This window comes from Coloeus monedula (genome assembly GCF_965178545.1).
Source record: "Coloeus monedula genome assembly, chromosome: Z".
NCBI classification, from domain to species: domain Eukaryota; kingdom Metazoa; phylum Chordata; class Aves; order Passeriformes; family Corvidae; genus Coloeus; species Coloeus monedula.
In genome coordinates, this window is record NC_138822.1 from 64,944,789 (window position 1) to 64,966,856 (window position 22,068).

Sequence of the window (22,068 nt, forward strand, 5' to 3'; positions counted from 1 at the left end):
ACATGGTTATCTAAAGGAATTTTTTTTTTTCCTTCCTCTCTTTAAAAGAAACTTCACAGGAAGACAGATATAGTTCAGCACCTTAAATTTTAGCTAACACCTCTTTAAACACATTTCAAATATACTTATAGACAACATAATACTGTTACATTTACTGGGAAAAGCCTCTCATAAAGCAACTGCTTGGTTCACCTTTAGCTAGGTGGTTACCCTGATTACCTACCTGACAAAAAAAGGGAAAATTTCTGTGCATATAAAAAGCAATGAAGTCTCTAAGTTACACGTAAGTGTTCCTTCATTTTTTTTAGATAGTGACTACATAGTCTACAGGTTTGACAGCTATTACATATTCTACAGATACTAACATAGCTTTTAGGATTTGGGAGCAATATCTAAATTCCCAACAGACAACACTTAAAGATTGCTCAGGAAACCCAGCAGACTAAAGGTAAACTCATGCAGTTTTGTCTTCCTGAATGTCAAACAGATAAAAATAATCTGAAGGTAACTATGAACTGAACTCTCACTTAAACATGTGTTATACATGAATTCTAGTAATGACAACTTACAAGTCAGTGTATTCAGCATTTGCATTTAAAACTTTCCTTTTCTATGTACATCCAGCAATGATGATGGCTACTGAAAGGACAATAGTAACATCTGCTTGCTAAAAAATCTACAGTGCAAAAACTGTTTCACAGCAACTGTTCCTTTTAATGTCATGAAGGGGAAAACCAGGATCAAAGTTCAGATCACCCACAACAGGAAAGAAAACTGAACATTGTTCCCTGGAAGGGACACCAAAATACTAACATGCCAACTAAAGCAACTACTTAATCACAGATGAGAGAAGCAGATAGTTCAGAGTTAATGAGAATTGACAATAAATCTGCAGTGCTAGTTCCTCGCTTTTACTAAATGACATTTCCTATAAAATAGAAGAAAGGTTACTATAATGCTATGAAACCAAATAAGAAGATAATATAATGTAATATGGAAATTCCATCTTTTTAAGTTTCTCTCGGGGGGAAAGAAAAAAGAATAAATAGAACTACTCATATTGGAATACTTAGCTGCAGAATTGTGAAATACTTTAAAAACCATACCAAGGGCCTTTGAAGCATTCTTATTTAAGGCATTGTACATTTGCTTACCTATTCAATGATGGCAGAAGAGAAAGCAATGCTAAAGCAGAAAGTTTTCTTCTTTCTGGCTGAGTGATGTTATCCATCCGATCAACCCACATTTCAATCATGTTACCAAGAATTTGGTCCACCTGCAACAGGAAACACAACGTTCCTTTTCAGTTATGAGTACATGAGCATGTTTAGGAAATAATTTATTTTAATTTTTCTACCAATTGAATACATGATTTAGTCTTGGAAAGACACCATACAGTTGTATATCTGACAGAAGTAGCAAGTGACAGGTACTTTTTAAATTTTCTATGACAATGCTTCCAGATGCTGAACCCTCCATAACATTAGTTGTAACCTAGATGTTTGAACTGCATTTCATTTACGGAGAGGGAACTAATTCAGGACAGTGAATTATTCAGTTTTCCCCTAACAGTCTCATACAGACAAAGCACATGGACTTATTCTGTTTTACTTACACAGTGACAAATTTAAAAACAAAAAAAAAGACTTGTCATTATCTGTTTGAAAACTGTATTATACCCCAGAAAAGAAAATTATTAAAATTTCACTTAAAGACATAATGCAACACTTGTAGCAAAAGAACCTCAGTAACTTCAGCAGGGAAACTGTAGTACAATGAACCTGATACTCTAGAAACTTAAGGGAGAATGATTAGACCATTCTCCACCCTGCAAGACCCATCAAGGTGGCACAGGGAAAGAAATTCTCACCCTACAATTGCATGTGAACTAAGGGGGTTTACACTGTGCGATGCAGCAGGAAGAGAATTTAGGGAATATATAAAAATTTTAATGGGATGTTTTAAGTAATTACGGGAACATGTAAAAGTTGTTACAGGGTGTTCAGGGAAAAGAGAACAGGAAAGGGAAGAGCCCCTTTTCAAGGAGCTTGGATAATCGAGGCAAAAGTTTCTTCAGGTCAAAAGAAGGCAAAACTTCCCTATGTAATAAAGCTGAAATACCAAGATACAAAAAACCCAAAAGGATAAAAAAGGACAATAAACCTTACCTCCTGACCCAATTCACATGCCATCTGGCTCAAAAGTAATGAAAAAAACCTTGCATTTTGTAGTAGTACTCTACCCATGATCCCCAGATAAGTAGACATCACTACTGGGTATCTCTGAAACAAAAATGAACCAAAACAAAAGTTGCTTAGTTTAACTAAAAAAAAGTATTTGACACACAGTGCAGCAATACATGGAAAATACTTGTATGCAGCCCTTATGTCTTTTACTGTATTTTAAATTATAAATTGCAATTTAAGAGCCTCTAGGAACAGAAAACTGAGTGAGCAATCTTTACAGAGTTCTCAGTTCTTACAATATGAAAACCATGGCAATTTCAAAGTAGATTTTGTCCAAACAGCCAAGAATACTTGCAAGCTGATTTCACTTTAAAATTTAAAACATGTATCTTAAGGAACTAACAGTTTATACTGTTAAAAAATTACTTTTAAAGTTGATTATTTCAGTAACATTAAGAACAATTAGTATTACTGAAGTCATTACTTTTTTCAGATAGAAACTATAATACATTTGCCAATAACTAATCTGCAGGTGTCTTAAAAATAACTGGATACAGTAATAAGTTCATTAGTTTATTATCTTTGGTTATTACTTTTAAAAGAAGCTATAGATTTTTTCATATTAAATTCAGCCCATAAGAATATGACTGTATTTTGTAGAATAGCCTACTTAAAAAACAAAATGCCAACATCTACCTCAAAATGCTAACCCAGATTAATACATTTTGAATAAGGTATAATGAATTTATTAGTCTTAAATCAGAAGACATTTTAATAATCCACTCACTATCTTTGTGCTTTGTACAGCAGAAAGTACTTTGCTACATAGTATTACTTGGCTAAAGTTTGGAAATCTTATTTAACTCAATAATTGGAACCACATATTGATATTTGAAAGTCTTCAACTGGAAAAAAACAAAGGTTTTGATCAAAGAAGCCAAAAAACATGAAGAATTCCACCCACTCATTCCTGCTAGAACTGAAAGGTTCAACACAGTTAAAGCATATTGGATTTTACTCAGTTTCATCCAACATGGAAGTTTGTTAAATACACAGAGAGAAAAGGGAGAAGTTAAGACATCTAAGCCAGCAAAATCTTAAAACCTCTATCTCACACAAAGCATTCTCACATCCTTCAGCTCTTCATATTAGATATGGCAATTAGGAATAGAAGGTCAAGTTGATCCTCTCCTGGTCCAGTTTGTTTTTCTCTGGTCCAGGTACACTTAAAAAGGAATAGTATGTATCTTTTAAAAAAACACAACAAAAAACTCCAACACCTAGTAAGGATTAAACTAGGCACAGAGTTACAGCCCTTAAAAGTGTTAATAGTGAAGGAACGGCAGAACAGCAAAATAAAATTTGTGCTGTTTTATTAAAATAAACACTACATGACAAAACAAGTGACAGGTATGTTGGTTTTTATCTTGTGCTACTGTGTTACTTTGGCAGACTTTTAAAATAGATGTCAAAAATCTATCAGATGCTCTTAAGAGAAAATGCAAATTCAGTATGAAAAGACTGGGCCAGATAATGGAAGGAAATTTCATTTCCAAAAGGAAAAGTAGAGAGTAGTTAAAGCAACTCTTACCTCCCCATCTATAATCCCCCTGAATACTGAAGGCAGAAGGGGTTGAAACATTTGAGGACCCAACACAGGGTTGACTTTTAAGACATTTTCTACAACCTTAAGAACAAAAGAAAAGTAGACAATTAATAAAGTACATTCATAAATGTTAACTGAAGCTTTAAAACTATGTGTACTGGTATATACATATACAGGATGCTTACTGTTCAATACCAGCAACCCCCAGATTTCTGAAACTATATTCTAGTATTCTACAAACCTGATCTGCATAAACACACATGGTGAAAGCTGCCAATAAATGCCATCTAGATGCCAATAAAACCCATCTAGCCAAGCACCCCACAAGCCTCCCCACAGCCCAGGCAAAGTTGATGCGATGGTTTGGAAGAAGGGACCTTGTTCATGCTCCAGGAAAAGCAGCAGACTGAGGTGGCTGACAGGGCAAAGTACCAGCAGTTCAGGGCTTATTTCCATAGCTTTGTCTTGTCGTTTTCCTGAGAAACCACTGGTTAGGACCTACCAGCTCTTTGCAGGTGTGCTCTCAGAGGTGCTATTCTGTGTACCCTGCTCTGGTTCCCAATGTATGAACTCTTTGCTCTTTGTTTTTCAGCTCCTTTCCCCCAGCATGTGCTGTTCCCTGAAGTAACTTATTTCCTGCCTTCTTCAGTTTTCCTTTTGCCCAGATGTTTGCGCTCTCCCCTCGTACCAAGATGGAGATGGGAAGAGGCTGTGAGAATAATGGGCTGAGAGCTGCTCACTCCTACTTCCAGGAAAAGACAGAGACCACACATGTATAAAAACACTGATGTGCTTATAAAGCACACAAAGGTGTCATAAAGGTACCTCACTCAAATATTCTTAGTCTCCATTGACTTCCACCTCAGAGGAATTTCCACAAAGACCTACTCTTCTGTGCTCTTGTCCAATCTCTCCTAAATATTTTTTCTCCTTCTTGAACCTTGTTTCTACTAGTTTAATTTAATTTAATTTCTATTTTTTGCCTTGAGAAAAGTGTTAAGCAGTTGACCCTTTTCAGTGCCTCTCAATTTTGTAGACCTTTAATATGCAGAGGTATAAAAGAAGCTTACTATATACAGAGGTAAACATAACTTTTCTCCCACTCATCTTTCTGGGTACAGGAAGTTTTGGCCAACTCATTTGTTCCTTGCACAGTCTTTTCAAACCTTTTATTGTCTGTGTCAGATAATTAGCAAACCAAGTCACATCAGGCCCCAGCAATCTTGCAATAAATTGTCTTATCAGTCCAAATTAGTATTTTTAAACTTTATTAATTTATTTACTGTTCGAATGCCTACTTTCAATCCAGCTAAAGCTATTTGTAGGAAACTATTACAGAAAACACCCCTGGGTGTTTCTGTTCCCAATGCTTATCTTAGATAATTTTTTTGTTTGTTTAACAAATCAGCATAGTGAAGCCTGACAAAACTTTTGCTTTTTCTAAAAATATTTACAAGGATTACAGCTCACTTATCCCTCTGGAATCGAGAGGGCATACTAGGAAATTGTTCAGTTTACTAGACAAATCTTGCAGTTAATGCAAGACCACACTGAGACCCAAGTGAATGAATAAATGATTCTGTATTAGCAGCATAATTCCATTTTAGAAATCTGATTAAAAGCTGCTGCATAAAACATTTGCCCAGCTATAGACTTTAAATAATACCACTGATAGCCTGGAACTGACATTTTAAGTTTCAGAACTAGAGTCCTTACGCTCCTCACAACAGTAACTACAAACAGGGAAGGCTATCAACTTCACCAGCTGTTTTCTGTCCTGGATTCTGCAAGCAGCTGTGTGACCCACCAAAGAGACAGGTGGGATCCTATTTATATCCTTCATTGCATTTACAATTAATTGAATTCCAGTCCAAGTTTTCATAAGCAACACAGAGCCCCCTGTTAGTGTAACCACTGGAAATGTAAGTAGTAGTAGTAGTAGTAGTACACTGTAGCTACTACTCAGTTATCTTTCAATGTATATTCCAACTTTATTTCCTGAAATTCTTCAAAAGACACATTCAAAGTACTGTTATTAATATTTCAAAAGCTTATGAGTTCCACAACACCATCAGAAGGCTACATGAAAATATAACTTTGAAAAACCTTGAGCAACTCTATTTAAGCAGTTCTGGCTACTCTAACAGCAACTTATGCCAAAGGCAAACAAAACAAAGACTGTTTGCACTCTGTGTCAGGTACAAATGCAAGTATGGGACGCAAAGGAATTTCATGGAGACCACATACATACAGCATTCAATAAAGATTGGACAAGTTTGCTCTATATTCACTAGGTCTCTACACACATGCACAGACTTTAATAAATAGTTAAAGCACCACTGACTCCAATGTCAAGTTCTGCTAAATACATTGGTTTCTTCTACATGATCTACATTCTACTTGAAAATATTACAAGTACAGAGCTGAGTATCTGGATATTATTTTCACTATACTCCACCTTTAAAACTTGAACTTGACCTTCAGTAGTTATGTCCTTCAAAAGCTCACAAAATGACCGGCATAAGTCAGCAGCATACATCTGAAATAAAACAAAAAAGAAGGTATTATGTCAAGCATTTTATATATTTGTATGTATTTAAAAACTCAATTCCTTATGGTTTACATATGTCCAAAGACCCAGTTTCTCTTCAAAGATTGTATTTGCTAAAATTTTCATAATTCCTAAACTAATTAAAATCTAATCTATGCATTTTGTTGAGTTTTTAACATTGCAGGACTTTTAAACAATCAATCTCAAAGACTTTTCTAATGAAGAAGGTGTGACAACAAGGCATAATATCTCTAGTTCAACTCTCGCTAGAATCTATACTCATAATTTTAATCTGGTAGGATAATTAGAGTAACTGTTATTACCCAACACAGGACCTTTTCAGATACCAAACTACTAAATCAATCTGCAAAGCATTAATTCTAAATAATAGTATTTCTCAAATCTGATTTGAGCGTCCACTGTGCACCTGAAAGAGCTAACATTAGAACACTGTATTTGTATACCCATAAATGAATAAGAGTATAAATGTTTGTGTGTATGGTTTGTTCCAAGATGAGAGAAAAGCCAGTTTGCCAGTAAGGAACTGAGGTGGTAATATGAATCTTTATATAATGGTAACATACCTGCAAAAATTCAGATGATGATAGGAAAATATAAGCATTGATGATCTTAAAGCAATTTTTGAGGTTTTCTGAACTCAGCTCTGGAAAAAACAGAAATCACAATTCAGAACCTGATCACCAAACTGAAGTATAACCAAGATGATTTGCTTCTAAAAGTATTTCTCCTCTCACAGCTTATAGTGCCAGATGCCAACAAGTAGAAAAAAGATCTTAGATCCAGCGCCAATCAGGTTCCCTCTTCCTGCAGAGACAGTTACAGAAGTGGGATGACAACAGCTCTCGTGCTCAAATGGAGGCACAAGAAATCCTATGACCTCAAAAGCCAATGATAATTAAAAACAAAAAGCAAACAAACAAAAGTCAGGTTTTGGATGTAATACCGGGGATAAGAAGACATTAAAGACAGAATAAATGAAACACATACTTTAGAGACTTGCAATTACTGATAAATGATCTCTCTTACATTGAGTCAGTAAATGCTGAGCAGAAAGAATGAAATAAAGACTGCAGTTCTGCTTGTCTGACCCAGATGCCACATCAAATGGCACTGAGCTGACAAACACTGAGCTGTAGGGCATAGCTCCGTTATTTCAGTGATGAGAGCATCCCCATCTCAGAGACACATACACACAGAAGATGATGTACAGTAGCAGCTTGAAGAGAGAAAAAAAGATATATCCTCAGGCACTACCTGTAAGACTGTTTAAGAAAAAAAAAAAAATCACTCTGAAACATGTATAAGCAGAAGTCACAGCAAAACGAAAAATTTCAAAAGTTTCACATGGACATTGATACTAGTGCAGAAAGTCCATATTGTCTAAAAACAAGGCTAAAGAGACCAAAAAACATCAAAGGGATAAATTTTCTTAAAACCAGTTTGGGAGACAAACTATTCTTGGTAAAGGAAGTGGACCTCAGCTCCATCATCTTTAAAACATCTAATAAAATCATCATGGTGAGGAAACAGGAAAACTCTTTTATATGAATTTTAAATAAAATTCCTTTACCAGATGGAATCAGTGTCTGGCTAAGACTTCGTATGTTTCCCGTGGCTTAGATGCAAGCAGCCTGTATGAAAGTGTGGCTTACACCTAGTGATATTTATATATAAAAACTTCTACCAAAAAAAGTATCAGATAACAGAATACCATGACCATGGCTGCTTTTCCATTATAACATCTGTAAAGTTCTGGGGAGGTTCAGCAGATTTTCTTTTTTTCCCCACCCATTAGGTAGAACATTCTATGTTTTACCTAACAAAAAGAACATTAACTAATGTTCTTCCATTTGACATGGTCATAGGACAGCTTTGCATTCATGAGTACATTCGTATGTCAGTACTCAGACAGGTCACTTCTTTTTATTATTTATTTTGAGTATTTATGTCTCTTGACTTGAAAAGATATCACCTATCAATCCAATACGCTCATCAAAAGATTCCAATATGAGTTTAGCTTTAGTAGCATATTAGAATTACACACTGCATTCTCCTTAGAGGTCTGCATTTGTGGTTTTTTCTTTACTGCATACAACCATATTTGAAGTTTCAGACACTGAAGCAAGTAGACCAGTTGTAAATAAGTGGTCATAAAAACATGAAGTACTACTAAGTTTTCCATAACTTTCTGTTCTGTGATAACTGATGAAAGGTAATAAAGTATGTGTAGCAAAAATTGTACTTCAGGTCAAAAGGAAAAAACAGGTATGACAGATGCAATGGAAATGACAGAACTTCCCTCACTCATCTGTAGCTCAATGTTTACCAAAATTTTCTGGAAAGATCTCATGTTCAACTAACGACATTTAAAAGTTAATTATACATCAATTCTCTTGCCAGGTTTTTTGGATCAGAGGAGTTAGTCCAGTTCCAGTAATATGGTTTTTGCCAGTACCTTTAAAAACACAGCCCATGCACATTAAACCTGATGCTTCTTGGAACAGGTATGTCTAGATTTCGACAATATTCTCAACCTGAAATTGTATCAGATTCAGCTGCCATTTTAAGCAGCCTCAGTGCAGAAATGCTTCTCCATTCCACATTATTCAATACATTGCAAGTTGTGTATTAAAGAGACTCTGCAACCCCTCTGTAGGGCAATTACATTTCAACATAATTTAAACAGTAGCAGCAGTGCTGAACTGAAAATCAAGTATGACAATTATGCTGTGAATAATGATTGTACATCAGTGATAGCCCCATAATCTTTGAAGGTCGGTCACTTATGCAAGTGAAATCAAGCCTTCATATCAAATGCAACATTCTGCTCCTGAAGGCAAATCTAACTGATCTGTATAACTCCTCTGACATCCACTTCCAACAGCAGTAGTACCCTGAAATGCATACAAAATGATCTTTTCATAAGGACAATTATATCTGGAAAGGAAAAACTACATATTATTTTCAGATTAGTTAAAAAAGGAAAATTAGAAATATTTATATACTTTTTCCCTTTCAGTTCAAAAATCTCACAAATGAATTCTCTCCCTGCCTTCCAGCTCTTCTAGTTCATCAATGTTGAGCTCTGACATTTTTTCCTGAATGACTTACATGCTGATGTAGAAGCTAAACATACCAGAAAAATAATTATATTAAGGTCTATCACAGTAATTCCATTCAGTAAAAATAAATTCAGAAAACAAAGGTCAGGAGGTAAACATTCCTTACATTGTATTTTCAAGAACTAATTTCTGGAGCATCTTGTCCCTACTTCTCCACCCTTCTTCAAAAGACATAAGCATGGTAACTATCTATTTAGAACTTCCCTTCACCTTATGTGTCCTTTGACTTTTACTTTGATGACTACAGACTGAATTGAAAACCAGTCTCTGAGAAATCATCTTTTTTGCCTTATCTCAGACAGTTAAGTCACACAAGACTTTGCAATTTTGACTTCCCTGTTAAAACACCTTGTTCTGACAGCTACATCATCATGCTAAGAAGGACAGGAAGAGTCTGACTTTTAAGTGCTGGAAGTTTCAGGTGAGTACTGCTACTCGTATACTGGAAAAACTCTGCTATAGGTTTAAGACTGAACAGTTATTTAATTAACTGCGCTAGTTATTTAATTAACTAGCACAGTTATCATCACCGATCAATATATTTTCTTTTGCAAGATGCCACACCTTTAACTGTACTGTTGCACTTGATTTAAGTGAAGAATCTCTTTTTCAAGCATTGTGAATTAAGTAGCTGCTTGAGGGCAGTATTATACTGGTTTTCTAACTACCATGTTTTAAAATAAGGTTAGCACTAATCCAAAATTCCAGCTCTATTTAAGCATCACAATACCATGGCTGTGTTATGTGGAGGCTGCCTAGTCAGATTCTCCTGATGTCAACAGACAGAATTTGTAGGCGAAGAGCATACCAGAATGGTTTCCACTTCCTGGCAAAATGTGCTGGGAAAAAAATCATTTTGGTCTACAGCAATCAAAATTTTTGATGAACTCAACACTCAGGAAAAAAGTTTCTTAGAGAAATGCTCAGGAAATAAAGCAGTACAGAAGCCTACAGGACGAAATCACTCTGTGATTACACATCAGCTGCTGTGTTTTTGCCACTCACTCCCAACCCTGATAAAAAAAACTTTGACATAAGCATGTTTAAAGGCTTGTCCTAAGGAAAGCCCACCCAGCTTAACTGTACTGCTTGCTGTACAGTTTTCATTTTCATACAGCTTTCATTTTTCAGAATAAATAACATTTATTTAAAAACATTGGGTTTTTTTCCCAAAGGAGAGCATCACTATTCTCCAGGATTCACTCATAAATTAAGGAAATCACTACAAGTATAGAATATTCCTGAATACCTCCACCTTTCGTTAGCAGAGTATGCCAAGGTTGCCATTCCTACTCATCTCAACTCTGAAAAGTATCACATGAGAACTGGGGAGAAAACATCTGTAGCAACAGACACGCCACAAATACAGAGTACTTCTGAATTTAACTCAAGCAGATTATCAGTGTGACAAACTATGAAAATCACAGCCATTCATGCAGTGCATGCTTCCTGTAGCAGATACTACTTCTGACGGACACACAAGAGGAAGGCGGAACAGTAGGTGTGTAGTTACAGATGATGGCAACAGTAAGTACTCAGCAGCTACAGAATTTTGGAGGTAGCTCTGGAGTATTTAACTATAAAACCACTACTTAACAGAGCAGTTTTGTCATTAGAGATCCTGTATACAGGAGAAATAACAGAAGACATCACCTTGCACCTACCTACCGTGATGTAACTTTCTACTAACCTTTAGTCAGAATAAAATAGTAAGTGCTGAAAACAATTATCGATTTAAAGGCTAACTTCTGTAATTCTATGAACACAGTTCCCTAAAAAAATTAACCAGTTTGCTCTATTAGCTTTGCAACCTACAAAAGCACAGCTAAAGATCTAAACACAAACATATTAACATAATAAAATTAAACTACAGACTTTTTATACTCATTTTAATTATGAAGCAAAAGCACTTGAAATATCAGTATTTCCTAAGCACTGAATCTTATTTCTCATTATTAAGTTTATATTTTGCCAACAAACCGCTGCTTTTAATTTTAGTGCTTGACCCAAATGTTTATAGACATATTTAGGTAGTTTGAAAACATCCTACATTGTTATTAACTGAATAAGGGAAAAGCTAATCACTTCATATTGGTGGTAAACAGATCAGGCAAGTATCCCATATAATCAATATCAGTAACACTTGTCATATTTGGTGTTAAAGTTCACAAACTTCTTAAAATACCCTCTGAAATGATAAACTGAAATTTGTCTTATCTTTTGGGTACAGCAGCTCCAATTTATTAAAAAATAGAGAACTAGGGTAAGTAGATGATAAATATTAAAAAAGAGGAGAAAGTCAGACAATAGAAACCTGTTCCTGTATTTTTGTTACAATTTTGCAAGCTCCCATAGTACTTGCAGCCACAGGAGCATTGCTTAGTGCATGAACAACAAGCAGCAGGAAAAAACTCTTGAAATTTTATTAGTAAAAGACTTACCAAGAAGGGCAGACATATTCTGAAATATTCTCAGGAGTTCTGGTGTAAGACATGGACTATTCTCCAAAGTTACTAACCTACAACCAGATTAAGCCAAATATTTCAGATGATGTACAAGTAACATTGAGCAATCATTTTGACAGATGTAAACATTTTAACTTCCAGAAACCATCTATATTATCAACAACGTGTAACAATTACCAGAAGCATACTTCAAGCAGAGCAATAGTCCTTACAACACACTCATCAGTATACGCACAGGTCTTGCCAAGGTAGGAAAACAAAGACAACATAAGCTCTGAAATGCAACAGTGAGAAAGTCTAAGTAGCCAGCCAAGGAACTCAGAGAAGGTGGGTAGAAAGGTGCAAGGACAACACATATTGTGTTCTACACCTCAAAGGAGAAGATGTGCTAGACCAGCTCACACTTTTACGGGGTTTTTTATGCCTGAAATGATGCACTGATTACCATACATTGTTTATAACAATTTAAAATTCCTGAGGTTTGAAAACAGTAGTTATAAATTAAGCTTGCATTTAAAGGCACAGCAGCAAATTCCAGTTTTTTTCCTAGATCTTAGGCATGGGACTACCATATTTAAAGAATATATCTGGTCATGTGGAATAGCTGTTTTCCTGCTCTTGGCTGAAGAAGCCATTAGAGTCTCAACTGTTTCTGCCAGCTCCATCCAGATTTCTCTGATGCTCTTGGACATCTAAAAATACTCTTCTGCACAGACATCAGAAGAGCAACCTCAAGATCAGTATTACTAAGAATATATAAAGGTTCTGAACTGATACATGTAAAAGGCCCCTATCCTAAATTTTGAGAAGCTCTTGCACTTTAACTTGCTGCCACCAGCATTATAAATTTCAGTTTTGCTGTACATAAGAACATATCATTTGTAGATTAAGTATTTGTAATTGAAATTCACATTTAGATCTCATTTGCTACAATTTAGATCAAAGGAATTGCTTACTATTTTAAGACAAACTATGAATTCCAATTCTTCAGAAGTATGTGCTGACTTAGGTCCAGGTAACTGTTCTCCCCTCTTACAGCATCGGCTGCACCAGAAACAAATAAATCAGGCTCATGGCAAACTGAGGAGAGTGTCACTTCTTATTTTATGTTCAGTCACCAAATAGTCTGAGATATAGAAGGTAACTTCTACATTTTATCTTTGTACTTTTGACAATTCCTGTAACTAGCTCTGAGATCCACTGGCTCACTGTTCTTCTGAAGTCAAGCACACCAAATTGTTAGTTTAGCACGCACATTATAGTGAATCTAGACTTTTTGTCTTGCTGTTCATTATCACTACAGAATGGTATCTTCAGTATCAACTGCCTGAAAATTAATTATAAAGGAAACACAACTAAAAATAGCTGAGTATATAGATTTCCTAATCTCCTGTCTTCTGAGAAAAGGCGTGATACAGGTGATGTCAAGGTAAGGTAACAAGAATATATCAATTTTAATATTCAAAGCTTTTGACAATTTTTTCTTCTGGGGATACAAAAATAACTGTTTCAAAACTAGAATCAGATAGAAAACATTCTTACCACAGCTCTAAACCATCTTCCAGAAGATAGACATGTGGAGGCTGAGAAACATCTGTACTCAGTTGGATAACTGGAAGTAGAAAGGGATAAAGATTTTTGCTGTCTGCTCCCAGTCCCTACAAAATAAGTAAGAAATATAAAGTATGTCAAAAACCTTAAATCAAGCATTTCAAAATCAGCATGGAAAAGATCTACAGTGCTGTTATATTCACTCGTAAACATGCATTCAAGAAATCAGAGGTTGAACTTGCTTCCATTTCGTACAACAATAAAATAGTCTGTTATTCCTAAGCGTATTTATCAATAGTCTGCAAGAAAAAATGATAAACATACATTCCTAAAAACATTCTCTCTTGGAAGAGTCACAAGTCTAACAAATACCAAATGACTAAAAGCTGAATGTTTTACAGATCAAGAAAGTAATTACTCTTTGGTTCTTATCATTTACAAAATAGTTTACATATTCTAATAATCAGGAGAAGTGTTTGTTTTTATAGCTACACAAAGATTCACAGACTTATGACAGTGATTTAGTTTTTAAATGATCCATGAGACTTCTGAACAATGAAGAGTAAATTGGGAACTACTGCCAATTACTGAACAGCATTTCAAAATACTGTAATATTACTGCTTAAGAGAACTGAGGCTAGTGGAATGCTGAATTTGCATAATTCCTGTATTTTGATAATGGAAAATTTTTAATTATTTGAAGTTTCTAAGTTGCAGCTTCTTTGTGGATTTATCTACTTACTTAAAGAAACATGCCTTAAAAGAAAAAGATTCTTCTATAAATTTGCCTCATCTTTTTGTGTCTACCTAGACCAAGAGATAAACCTTTAGTAAAAAAATAGTGATATTACAGGCTCCACAGGGGACAGAAACAAGAATTTCCACAATTTGTTTATGGTAAAAACGTGTTTCCTCTTCATTTAAAGTTATGCCACTTTTAAAAGAACCTTTATTTCCCCTTTTATAATAATATTTGTCATTTCCCGTTCATTTTCTCTCCGCTGTTAACCTCTACAATACCATCCTCTTAGGTCATGCATTTCCACAATATCAAGACTGCACACATATTAAGTCTGTTCCTGTACAGACACTGTACTAGGAGCACTTCTCTTGGTCTCTGCTAGTCCTACTATATCTTCTTTGACATGCAGCAGGGGTTGGAAAGGTTGGGTGGCACAGAATCCATATTAAAGAGGTAGTTAATAGCATGGATTCTGCAGGCAATATAGCCACATACTGTCTTATCATCAAGAAAGAACTGTAGGAGATACTGACAACTTTTATGTGACTGATTCCTTACCTGGACAAGATGGATTAGGGTGGTTAGAATGGCACATCGTAGCATATTGTGCTCCTCACTCTGCTTCCAAAGGAGTGGTAAATACTGAACCAAACATCCTACATATGGTCGTATCTGAAGTTCAGAATACAAATTGGTTTCTTAGTTGTGAAACAAGAATAATAATTTATCCCAAGCATAGTTTCTGAAAAATGTAGGAGCTGCTTTTGTCACAGTAAAAATACAGTTTTCTTAAATCTTACTAAAACACCATATTCTTTACTTTGTGACTGAATTAACTTCTGACTACAGAGTACTTTGAAAAGAACATATTACTTATGGTGACATTTGTGCATGGCAATCGAACTTATGTAGTAAATAGGACACTAAAAATATCTAAAACTTGATACGCAGAGATATTTTCATATTAATACATTCTTCACTTAGAGAGGATTCTTAAACAACATCATACTTTAAGACCAGAAACAACAGTCCCAGTAAAACAAAACAAAAAAAACAAAACAAAACAAAAAAAAAAGCGCTGAATAACCTCTGAAGTTACCTATCCTTTGAGCAGGATTTAGACTGTGTAACTTCCAGAGATTTGTCCTAGCCTACATTTTTTATTATTATGCTCTTCAGTACTAAAATGTTAATCCATTTGTCTTCTAAAGTATTTAATTAGTAATTAACCTAAACATATTCGAGGGTTCCTTCTCAACTTGTTTTTAATGCTGTTTCTCTAGATGATCTAAACTGCAGGGAAATCTGCTGTCATGCTGACTTTTCCTGCAAGGGACAATTATGAAAGCTTCATCTGGCTCTCAGACAGAATTATTTGTAGAAAGACGAGGATAAGCTCAAAAACATGCATGATCTCTGTCCTTAATACAGTAATACTGAAAAAAAAAAACCAAACCAAACCCACCACCACAAAACCTGAGACAAACGCAGTCAGCTATTCAGTTTAATTCTGCAAAACTATCTTCAAATTCTTTATGTAAAAGCTGAAGCACATACTTTAACACTAAAGTACTGAATTTTCATAATGTGAATTTGAAACCTATCATGCAGTTAAGGAGAGTGCTGTAGAGGCAACTCTGACCCAGACCAGTACTAACAAGAAATTACAAATTTAACTGTACACTCCACAGGAGTGCAAAGCATTTTTCCCAAAAAACATCTTTTTTAATATGTAAGATAGATTAAAATATTAGTTCAGATATGAGACAATTAAAATAAATCACAAATAAATAAATAAAATTACAAGAAATGCCACAAGATGTGAAAATCCTTCTGTACTCCAAAAGCTGATTCAATACAAAAAATACATAGTAACTTAGGAAAAGTAAGTTAACATTTTACATGAAAGATAAATGAGACTTGAAAGGAGAACCAACAGCGCAGGCATCTCTGACAACAATAACCAGTCTATTAATTGATGACATTTTCCTTCCACATCAAGTTCTCCTCTGTGTTCTTAGGACAAAGCTAAAACTGAAATATATATTTAAATACCTGCATATTGACTCTTTCAATCACGCAAGACAGAACATGAAGAACATGCATTTTGGTGTCACACTGTGTTACTTCCTGAAGCAGCTGAAAGAGCAGTGTAAACATGGACTCTAGGTACTAAAAGAAAAATAAAGAAATGCAGATTAGACCAAAAATACAACTGGTGACATGAACTTGTAATTTTCCTGTATCCTTAAAACTCTACGACATCCATAAACTTTGAAAAACACTTACAAAGCATGCAAAATGTTACTCTTTCACTTGGAAAAAAGCACATTAGCCAATCACTGCCTAAGCAAGGCAAAAATATTCAGATATGCTCTTACACAACAGTTCAAACACGATCAGTTTGAATGTATACGACTTTCGTGTTTTGGTAAGTGTAAACATGATTTCACAGGTAAAACTGGCTGTCTCTCCAGAAGGAGCACTTTGTTGGAGTCAAAGCAAAGGTACAGTCTTCCAGCTTTTGGGGCAGTAGATAGAAGTTAAATACTGAACTGAAAAAGACATGTTAAAAAAATCCCAGTGTTTACAGTCTACATGCACTCTGCATTTTTGTTTTCTTTGTTCTCAAGCGAGTTGAAATTAACATGGAAGTCATAATAAAATAAGAAAAAACTAAATTTGAGTGATGAAAATAAAACTTTGATCTATTTATCTCTTTTCACTGTTTACTTAATGACAACAGTAATGACCACAGTAAAGAACACAAATACAGGAGAACCAGAAAGTAAGCGCCTTTTTAAGGCACTACTTTAACCACACACTTGTATTTAATATTTTTAAGAAGCAGCAGGTTGGAAAGTACTGCATGAAACGGGCATGTGGAAAGCCACAGTGGCATGGAGATGTGTTTGTTAGATACAGTTTTAATATTTTCTTATCATAAAGAAACTTACTATCTGGCAACACCCAGTATAGAGTACTAAACCCACTGCTATGAAGTTGTAACAGCCATAGTATTAAAATGTTCTGAACTTTTTATCTACACATTAGCAACCTTAACAGCAGCAATACGAGTATATATTTTGGTCTATGAAGAGTGAACATACAATATAAACATGCACACACATCAATTACTAGACAGTGTAGCTCAAAATGAAATGGGAAAGTATTTTTTTCTGCTTTTCTCTATGGATTTATCAACTCTTCAGAATATATAAATGTTCTTACTGGTAAGAACTGGTCAGTTCTGAACTCAAAGTCATCTACAGGTAAACAAACATTAAGGAAAAATAATACGGATTGCAGATGGATACCAAGACTCAAATGAGCAAAAATATAATGTGAAGAATTTGGTAGCAAGTTGAAAATTGTTTTTCAGTAACTCAGAATTAAGAACTAATCAAACAGCTTTTCAAATAAGGATATTTAACTTCAGCGTCGTAGCTGTCTCAATACGGACCTGAAAGACAAAAGTCAAGAAGCATCATGCATACGTCCATTAAGCATTTTGATTATCCACACAGTATCTGACAATATCAAATCAGCTGATGTTTTTGCAATTGAATCATTCTCTGTGTCCTATCATCCTCTAAGAAATGCAGTTAGTTCATTTTCATTCACTTTTATTTTAGTACCCTTTACATTTTATTTGTCATTGCTAAAGTGGTAGAAATTGAAAAACCTACTCAGGCGAAACCTTCAAGGACAAGAAGTAATTAAACAAGAAGATATCTATCTAGACTGTGATAAAACTCTTGCAATAGAGGAGTTTAACTTGGAATTATCTCATGGCTTGCTGTCAACCAAGAAGCACAGAATCAAATAAACTCGGCAAATTACACTGTTCTTCCTGTAGATGCTTAGAAATGCCTTAGAAAGCATTCAGTAAAAACATCTGACACAGAAACACAACCTACTCTGCTACAGCTGTCTGGAATCACAGAAATTATTGTTATGACTGGCAATTACTAACTAATACATACCTACCAAACTAGCAAAAGTTTATTTTTTGGGTTTTTTTGTGGGCTGCTAACCCTGTTTGTTCAGAAATAAAAACAAAATAAACAACAGCAAAACCAGATTCTCAACTTCATCTCACTTGTTGGCAAACTGAAGTTGCAGCTTAAAACCACAGACTTGTACTCTAGCAACCAATGCCTTTTAACATATCCTGCTAGCAAGTAATTTTAATGCCTAAATAACCATAGAATCACAGAATTGTTACAGATGCAAAAGACCTTTAGGATCATCCAGTCCAACCGTCAAACCAGCACCACCATCATTAACCATGTTCCTAACTGCCATATCCACACATTATTGAAACATTGCCAGGTGAATCCACCTCTTCCAATGCCTGACAACTTCTTCAGTGAAGAAATTTTTCCTAATGTCCAACCTGAACCTCCCTCGATGCAGCTTGAGGCCAATTCTCCTTGTCCTGTCAATGGTTGCCTGGGAGAAGAGACTGACCCCCACCTGGCTACAGCCTCCTTTCAGGCAGGTGTAGAGTGATAAGGTCTGCCCTGAGCCTCCTTTACTCGAGACAAAACAACCCCAGCTCCCTCAGCTGCATCCACAGCCTGTGGCACTGCCTGGGGTTGTTGTGACCCAAAAGCAGGACCTGGCACTGGGCCTTGTTGAACCTCACACCATCGGCCTCAGCCCATGATCCAGCCTGTCCAGATCCCTCTGCAGAGCCTTCCTGCCCTCCAGCAGATCAGCACTCCCACCCAGCTTGGTGTCATCTGCAAACTCACTCAATCAATGCTGTATAGTGAAGGGACTAGTCACAGAATAACTCTGTTCTAACTACATAAAGTATGCATTCATTTATAAACTACTGCAAGATATTTCATAATTTTACTCCTACAAAAAACAGATTGTTGTTCTCAGAACTCATTTTCCCACCAAAGTCATCACTTGACTGAACATCTTCAGGGCTCATTTAATGTCTTTGACATTACTGTTCAGTATCTCCACAATTAAACATCACCACATCTTCCCAATGGTTAATCTTTTGCAAGACACAACAGACTTTAAGGCATGATGATATGAAATTCTCAATCAAGTTTACACAAAGCAAGGTATTTCTGTTTCATCTGTGATTACAACAAATGTGTAATCCAAAAGATTAGTTATTTATACTTACCACTAAGTCATGGTCTTGAAGCAAGTTACGAATTGCTTCATATAAAACAGGTCTCAAGTCTGATTTGAATTTTACAGAAATCCACTGTCCAATCAGCCATATTACTCGTCGGCGTATTGGTTTATACCTTTAAAAGTAGGAGGGAAAAAAATTGCACTCGTGAATTCATTACACTAGTTATAATAGAATATTTTGATGAAAAAGATATCCAAGAATCATGATGCAAATATTATTGCCCAAAACAATTAAAAGACTTAGTTTGTCAGGATCAACTTCAGAGCAAAAACCTTTTCCATTAAAATTCTTCGCAAGAAGGGCTCAGGGAAAGCCAACTTAGTCTGAAAAAGATAATTTTCATCCTAAATGACTGCATCTTGAATGTCTCCCTAAAGATACAGTTCATTCTGCACACAGCACACCAATTTAAAAAAATAAAAATAAATGTTAAATTTATTACGGCAATCATGGTATCTACTGCTTTCACTATAGTTCCCAGCAATTCCCTTGACATTCTATTTATGCTCAAAAATTTTAAGTCAGATACAATTTAAAAATGCAAACTTAAGGACTGCACTACAGCAACTGTCAGAGTAGTTCACTTCATCAGTCTAAAACTATTCTAAGAACAGACATTACCTAATCTTGCACTACTGCCATGACAAGGGCACAAATCAAACAGCTTTAGAATCAATGGAAAGAACAAACCAGAACAATGATTGAGAAAAACATTTCACAGAGCTGCTATTTTTCCCCAATGATCAAATAACTCAGATTTTATGTTTAACTTGCAGATATGTGAAGTTAAGAAAGATGAACCATATTTATAGAATTTTAACTAATACATTGTTATTGTAAATGTATTTTTCATTTGATTCATTTGAATGTCTTGTTAGCCATCAAGATGCCATTTAAACTGAAGTTGACATTTCTCTACATTTAGTAAGTATGTTTTATTAAACATTCCCATAACTATGAGACTATAAACAAAGAACATCTTCAGAGAACATGAAAGTTGTGGAAATAGCATATATAAAGCAATTCATTAGACTGGAACACTAATCTAACAAGGAATAACGTCCAGGGTTGCTCAATGTTTACTGAGTGGCAGTAAAGCACGAATAACGCATGCTGAAGCATGACTTACACAAGACATTGCCTCATTAACAAATCCTTTGATTTGTTCAAGAAGCTGTGATGATACAACATTTTCTACTCTTAGAAGGCCTGTATCTGACACACAAACTCGTAAACATCAGGGTATTAAAAAAACTAAGTGATTTTCTTGAGATTGGAGTTGGACAGTTTTCAAACCACTATCAAATAAAAGTTATAAATGACATGATCTAAGTACATGACTGTCTGCTGACAGCAAAGATTTTCAGGTCCGCTGGTATCTATTGTGCGATCCATACGTCCTGCCTGCATCTCTGTATTATTACTCTCTCTGTCTCCATGATAGAGAAAATACAAAATGTTTTTGAGATTTTTTGGGGTAGGTGTGTGTTTGGGTTTTGTCTGGGTTGAGATTTTTTGTTGGGGGGGGGGGGGGGGGGGGTGGGTTTGCTTTTTAATACTTAAGTTTCTAGGAACTCTTCTGCTCATAGATGCTCATTTTTGAGGTCCTACTTTTTCTACATTCACTATTTCTGGGAAAAGCTCGCCTCAGAACATTAGCTTTCACAGAAAGAGCACAAACTGACTAAACACAGGTCTACCACTAAGCCTGGTGGACCTAAAGCTCACATGGGAAAAGTAACCATATTCCAAAATAAGGCAGTCTGGACTGCATAAGACATTCAAGTCAAAACTATTTTACTTTGTCTCTCAGCAGGAAATGTTGCTTTACAAATGAGTTACCACAAAAAAGAATGTATTCAGTAAACTACTTTCATATTAAGGAAAAGTTTCTCATTAATCAGTACTAAACTAAGGATCACGTCAAGCGATAAATTTGGCAATGCACTGTTTCTAAAAATCTTTTAGAATTTTTTTTATTAATTCCATATTTCTTCTACTGCTGTGGTCATGGTTGATGGGTTTACTATCAATAGGTAATGAAACATTCAGAGAAAACAAAACACTGCAAACTCCACGCTCATTGCTGACAACAGACAGGTTTGTGCTTCCAAACATCAACTAGTTCTTGAACAAGCATGAGTCACCATGGGACATTCTGTGGGACAGCAGGTCATACCCTTCAACCCACTCTATCTGAACTGCATACGTATTCCAAAGCTGCTGGTAAAGCAGCACTCCATTCAAACCACTGCCTCCCCTTATTGCCAAGGTGGTCTCCAATGATGAAGCGATTAAAAGCAGTTCAAGCAAACAGGGCTTCAAAATTCCAGACAATTTCTGCTACAAGCTTCTGCCCCACAGGAATTTCATCCTGGGATATCGCAAATGCCAACCAAATGGTTATATCAGGTCTCTTTCTGAACTGTAATATAACTGTATCAACAACACAAAACTTGTCACAACACAAAGTAAGTTTTACTTATGCCATATGGGTGAATAGCATAAAAATGCCTTAGCCAGCATGTGCTGCAAAGTTCATGGCAGCTTCATTTAGAGACTGCTTCTGGTGGAGCACAACAGCAAACGAACAATCTTATACAAGATCTCCCATTTTTTCCTGCTCTTCTGACATTTAGCTTAACCATTAGAATACT

At 35.5% G+C, this 22,068-nt stretch overlaps 1 protein-coding gene across 1 annotated transcript in view; it reads right to left on the reverse strand.

Moving 5' to 3' along the window:
* The window catches only part of IPO11 (importin 11), an 82,056-nt gene that overhangs the window by 27,156 nt on the left and 32,832 nt on the right, over positions 1 to 22,068 (reverse strand). Inside the window, exons 18-29 of the mRNA XM_082300853.1 lie at positions 19,397 to 19,523; positions 17,668 to 17,707; positions 17,476 to 17,510; positions 16,300 to 16,416; positions 14,803 to 14,916; positions 13,494 to 13,609; positions 11,928 to 12,004; positions 6,928 to 7,007; positions 6,251 to 6,331; positions 3,778 to 3,873; positions 2,169 to 2,282; positions 1,155 to 1,276 (exon numbers count right to left, since the gene is read on the reverse strand). Of these exons, the coding sequence (XP_082156979.1) occupies positions 1,155 to 1,276; positions 2,169 to 2,282; positions 3,778 to 3,873; positions 6,251 to 6,331; positions 6,928 to 7,007; positions 11,928 to 12,004; positions 13,494 to 13,609; positions 14,803 to 14,916; positions 16,300 to 16,416; positions 17,476 to 17,510; positions 17,668 to 17,707; positions 19,397 to 19,523 (1,119 nt within the window). The remainder of the gene's footprint in view (positions 1 to 1,154; positions 1,277 to 2,168; positions 2,283 to 3,777; positions 3,874 to 6,250; positions 6,332 to 6,927; positions 7,008 to 11,927; positions 12,005 to 13,493; positions 13,610 to 14,802; positions 14,917 to 16,299; positions 16,417 to 17,475; positions 17,511 to 17,667; positions 17,708 to 19,396; positions 19,524 to 22,068) is intronic.